The following is a 5,841-nucleotide window of genomic DNA, read 5'->3' as shown; positions in this document are numbered from 1 at the left end:
CTTTAGTGCATGTTGAAATATTAGACAGATCTTGATTGTTTTGAGGCCCCCTTAAATTAAGTTAGATTTAGACTCATGGTTTTATAGACATCAATGAACATCACTGCTATTCCTCTGAGTGATGAGGAATCAGGATGTTTGTCGGCCCGGCCGCCATCTGAGCGAACGTCAGGCTGATGCTGTGGAGACCACTGCTAACCGGAAGTGCTACGCTCCAAGCTAACATGTGCTAGCCATGCACAGCTGCAGCTAACCACTGCATTTGTTTCTAAGACTGGAGCAAACATGTGCTTGCCGTGCACACACTGCTAGCTGTTAGCCAAGCAGCTAACTGTTTCCTGGTTTTTTACTTGGACGTAGCGGCTGAGCTAACCCCTGAAGTTCGTGTTTTGGCAGAGATAAAATAGTTTAGAAAAAAGTTTCAGTGTTATTTATATTGCATTTTTCTGTGGTGTTTTGCATTGTTGATGCACAGATCTGCAGCTGAAACTAGCAGAGCTTCATTCTACTGATTACTTTAATCTACAATAGTTTGGTAAGGTGAGATTTTAAGGGGATTTGTCCCAAACAAATCCCCTTAAAATGCCCCGTTCTCTTAAAGCTGATGGTTTCCTGTTTTTTGTTGTGAACGACTAAAACTCAATTAATATTACTATTTATGCTGTTGTAATAGAACATTTAATTTTTACTATTTCATTTATTTCATTTTAATTTGATCTAAATTTGTACATATGAATGTTTTTCTTTGTCACCGTGTGATCGCGCCAAGTCTCGTTCTCCTGTAGGGGGAGCCAGAGGTTTCTGAGTGGACTCCTTGTTTCCCTCATTTCCTGCCAGTCTTGTTTTTGGTTTTTTTCTGAAATGGTTTCCTCCAGCGGGTTTGGGGCGGTGGCTCTGTGGTCCACCTGGTTCAGACTTTGGGTGTTTTGCTGTGACTGTAGAATCAGGTGATGTTTGTTTGAACGATGTTTGGCTTAATTACTGAGAAGACTGAAGAAGAAGAAGAAGAAGAAAAAGAAGGGTTTCTGGGAGGTTGTTTTCTCGGGTCTCAGAGTCCAGAGTTGTGAAATAAAGTGAATCTCTCTCTTTCTGTTCGTAGAGCGATGGAGGATGAAAAGTCATTTACTTTCCTTCACTAACCAGGGGAATCTTTGATCCTTTTCTTTGCTTAATTTCTTAATAAAATAATAATCAAAATGCATTTTGATTTCGTTCTTGAGTGTGTTTCACCATTGGTAAGATTTATTCATTTCCTTAACACTTTCAAACAGAAATGAAGATGAAGATTAATCTTATGGGGACAAACTCTCATTCTTTGACAGAAATTTCCACAAAACTGTTTTCAAATTAAACATTACTGAATTTAATATAGAGCTAATCTGGTCAACAAGCCTGACCTCTGACCTGGACTGACCGTCGCTGTTGATCACTTTATCCATATTTCATGCTTTATTCTTACATATTTGTGGTGACGTAGTTATGGGATTTTAAAGGTCACTCTCTGGGCTAAAGGTCATGTTTATTACGGGGTGAAATCTTTTTATTGGCCATCTACTGTGGCAACACCCCCCTCTGTAAGTCAGCTTCGGATTGGTTGATGAGTTCTTCTTGATGGCTCCTTCTGCAGAAGCGCGATGATGGTCCGACTCGCTCCAACCAATCAGAGGCTCCTCAGGATTTGGTTGGGTTAGAATTTCATCATCAATTTCATTCATGAAAACTTCCGGGCTTGATCGGATCCGTGAGAATTCACTCCTTAAGTTTCCCTTTGCATCCAAGCCAGATCCAGTATCGGCCTGACCTCGTCACCAGAACCGGCTGGCAGGTCCAAAGGGACTGCCTGGATGTCTGACCCAGAGGTCTGTCCGGAGCGCCACGGCCGTCCTGCAGACCCGCTGCATCTGTCCAGAACCCGCTTTACTGGCCTAGATTACACAGAGCAATTTAAACTTTTATTTCACATAATGTAGACATTAAATCCACGTCTGGACCCTGACCGCTCTGGTGGCCAAACCTCTGGCAGCAACATTTCCTTACATTGAGGAGGGAAAATCAGAAACAATTAAAGGATTATTAATTAACTCGCTTAACTTGTATATCTCGTCAGAAACAAATTTCAGACATCTGAAATACGAGCATGGTGAGGCCGACTTTATGTTAAAACGGCCTGCCATAATGTCTAACGTCGCTCCGGAGGAAACTCCTCCCACTCCGGCTCCCCGTCACTTCTCCCAGCTGGCGGTAAACAAACGGACCCTCCTGGAACCAGCTTCCTGGTTCTGCTGCCACCGGAAGCTCAGAAAACCGGAGAAGCTCGGCAGGTAAGACCGACACCAGGTGGACACTTCCTGTCCGCCGGAGGACTCTTTATTTTATGATATTTTTAGTAAGCTTCCAAGATCCTTAAACACGCAGCATCGGTGAGAACAGGTTGAAAACGGACCGTACAGTGGTTTCAGAAATATTTGCTAAATTTATTAACCATGCTTTAAAAATAATCCAAGAAATAATCGGACCATTTTCCTTTAATTTGCTTTAAAAATGTAAAAATATTTTTTCCAATGAAAGATTTCTGAACAAACCATAAATATAAGCTTGAGTCAGTGACTTCACTTCATTTTGTTCTTTATCAAAGTTTTACAGGTATTATTACAGAAGTCAAATGTTTAAGTGAAAGAATAAACTTTAATATGAAAGTTTGTTGGAATCTGTCAGTATTCAATATTTTAATTATATAAAATATAGTTTCTAAAAAGTAAGCGTCGCCTCATTTTTGCCTCATTTAAATGAAACTTTTATCCTGAGCCGTCTGGAGGTGTATGCACATTTATGACCCTGAATGGTCCAGACCAGCTGAGTGCTTTCAGAGGGTGTTTGTGTCCTCTCAGGGTGGAGACATGTCCTCAGACCAGCAGCCGCCGCTCACTGCACTGATGCCCAGCGAGCTGACCCCAGGTAAGACCTCCGTCTAGCTGCTCTCTGAGTGGCTCCACCTGTAGGCCCCGCCCCCATCTTCTTTTGCTAAACCTTGTGTGACTTGACAAAACCTGTGTGTTACTGGTTGGACTTCCGCTAATGTGCTAACAGTTTAGCTAGCTTCTTGGTTAGTGGTTTTGCTAGCGTAAACGTTTAGTGCGCTTAGCATCCCCTGAATTAATTTGTCCAGATAAATTCTGAATCATTGATTTTCTTGGCTGTTTTATAAACTTTCAGTTGGACAAAGTTCAACATCTGTGTTGAAGTTTTGATTATCACCCATTAAAAGTTTTTTAGACGTTTATGCACATGCTTTTATTTTGAAATGTATTTAAGCAGGAGTTCGATTTCCTCTCGTCATTTTTTTTTCTAAAACTTTATTGAGCGTTATTAACTAAACAAATACACATAAAAAAACACATGAACTCTGATGTCTCATGTTCTAAAGCCGACCCGTCGGACCCGTCGGACCCGTTGGACCTCGCCCTGGACCCAGACACCGCCAACAGCTGGCTCCTCGTGTCTCCGGACCTGCGCAGGGTGACGGTTTCGGGCCGGTACCAGAACTACCCGCAGAACCCGCAGCGGTTCAACGCGGAGCTGCAGGTTCTGAGCCGGGCGGCGCTGACGGGTCGCCATGGCTTCGATGTGGACTGGATGAGCGCCGACAACCGGGCCGCCGTCGGCGTCGCTCTGGCGTACGAAAGCGTTCCCAGGAAGGGAGCGGGCCGGGCCGCGTTCGGGCGGAACCGGGCGTCCTGGTTCTTCGCAGCAGAGGGAGATGTTCTGACTGCGTGGCACGGCGGGGAGAAGTGGACCTATGATGTTCCTGATGACGGCTATGAGCGGGTCCGGGTCCGTTTGGACCACGCTGGGGGGGTTCTGTCCTTCTTCCTGCTGACTGAAACCGGGCCGAGTCACGTTCACACTTTCAGAACCGAGTTCACCGAGGCGCTCTATCCGGGTCTCTGCGCTCGCTCCACCGCCAGCTACGCTGGGTTCTGCTGAGGCCCACCGGGTCAGAACCAGAACCCCTGAGTGAGCAGAAACCAAGTCTTGTTCCAGGAAGAAGCGGACCGGTTCTGAACAATGACCCGAGTTAAAGCGGATCCAGATGAGGCCGGAAACCGTCAACATCAGAACCGGGTCTTGTTGCTGTTTATTTCCGGATGGGGGCGGGGCTTATTTTCATCTAAATTACCAGTTTATTTAATGATTGCCATAAGCAGTTATAATAATTATGAATTATTACAGACTCCTACTAAATCATCCAAACTTTCAGCGGTGTGTTTAACGTCCCAGTTAAAGCTCTGGTTTCCAGGCAGCCGTTCCCAGTTGGAAGATCCGAGACACTGAAGACAGAAGTCAACTCAACATCACTCACTAAACTTTAATATTTTGAGGAGAAACTGCATTCAACAACCAATCACATGGCAGAATAAAGACGAAGGGACCTCTTGGCTGCTCAGGTCTCTGTGTGGCGGTGGGTTCAAAGTTCATGCAAGACAAAACATTGTGCACAACTAAAGGTGGAGGAGGAATCACTCAGGGAAGTCAGCAGCCCTCTGCAGACACATCCAGAGGCTTTCTGTCCAAACCGGGCCGGACGCCGGGCCTGAAGGGCCTGAAAAGCTGCTTACATTCAAAGAAAACCCCTGAAGCTGTTTGGACCCGGCTGAACTTCAAAATACCTGAAAGAACTCACTTTAAATATAATCTGAAAGTATAAGATAACTTAGAGGAAAACATGCAGCATTCTGGGTCCAACAGAACATTTTAAAGATGGTTCTACCGAAACCAGAACACAGAGTGTGCACCAACACACTGAAAACCTGAACAACTGGAACCAGAACCTTACAGACATGTTACAGGAAGTCAGAGGAACCAGCAGGGCTGACCCAAACATCTTGGTTAATACTAAATTCTGACTGTCAGGCCAGAACCTGAAGGAACCCGAAACCCACCAGAACCTCTCAGGAACTCAGTCTTTACAGAAACACTCATTATAGGAACCCGTTACAATCAGATGATCTGATGGACCGAAGACAAACCGTCCAAATTGCAATTTCAGTTTGAAGCACGTGGCCTAGAAGCCCTTGACGTGGCAGTACGCCTCCAGCGACGAGAAGATGATGTACATCAACCACAGGCTGAAGAACAGGCAGGAAGTCAGGATTTTAGGAACACGCGGCCCACCGAGCTCCCCGCCGATGGCCGGCCGGCGCCGGTAGATCAGGACGGCGATGCAGATGAAAGCAAAGATGGTGAAGAGCGTGACAGAGAAGGCCAGCGTTCCCGGGTCCACCCTGAACTCCTGGCCCTTGCTGTAGTGGTAGACGGCGGCGATGGACCACGCCACACCAATGCCCAGGAAGACGTTGACGGCGTTACTTCCTGTAACGTTCCCGATGGAGGCGTCCGCGTATTGGTCCTGGATCGCTGCCACTTTACTGGCAAATGTGTCTGATGAAGAGACGGAGAAAACAAAAAGCTCTTTCAGTCGCTTTCCTCTTTAGATTCGGCTGCTTCTCAGTCAGTGAAAGCAGCCATCACACTCCTGCTGTTCAGCGTTTTCCTAACTTTGAAAATGCTCAGTGCGCTTAGCTTTCCCCAAATGAATTTCTCCACAGAAATTCTAAAGCGATAATTTACTGGGCTGTATTGTAAGCTTTCAGTTGAGTGAAGTTCACCGTCTGTTGAGGTTTTGGGTTTCACCTGTTGTGGATTCTGCAGGTAGTTAGACATTTATGTTCCTGCTCCTATTTTGAAGTGGGATCTACAGGCTGTAGTTCTACAGTAAACTGGTTAATGCTTTCTGACTGAAGCATTGGGCCCCCCCCCCCGCAGCTGTTGCAATTTTTGAGT

At 45.7% G+C, this 5,841-nt stretch overlaps 1 protein-coding gene and 1 pseudogene across 1 annotated transcript; one reads left to right on the top strand and one right to left on the bottom strand.

The window, feature by feature from the left end:
- Positions 1-2,196: 2,196 nt before the first annotated feature.
- On the top strand, positions 2,197-4,597 carry LOC106943416 (stonustoxin subunit alpha-like; the record flags this gene model as incomplete). The annotated part of the gene is made up of 3 exons (XM_015026730.1): positions 2,197-2,321; positions 2,889-2,955; positions 3,425-4,597. Coding segments are annotated over 3 exons (752 nt in total), but the record flags the coding sequence as incomplete, so codon positions are not given.
- A 34-nt stretch (positions 4,598-4,631) lies between these two features.
- LOC106943415 (sodium/calcium exchanger 1 pseudogene) lies at positions 4,632-5,486 on the bottom strand (annotated as a pseudogene).
- Between the last annotated feature and the right edge of the window lie 355 nt (positions 5,487-5,841).

This window comes from Poecilia latipinna, unplaced genomic scaffold (assembly GCF_001443285.1).
Source record: "Poecilia latipinna isolate Pla-1442-1.1 unplaced genomic scaffold, P_latipinna-1.0 Scaffold5285, whole genome shotgun sequence".
Taxonomy (NCBI): domain Eukaryota; kingdom Metazoa; phylum Chordata; class Actinopteri; order Cyprinodontiformes; family Poeciliidae; genus Poecilia; species Poecilia latipinna.
This window is presented reverse-complemented; position numbering and strand designations above follow the sequence as displayed.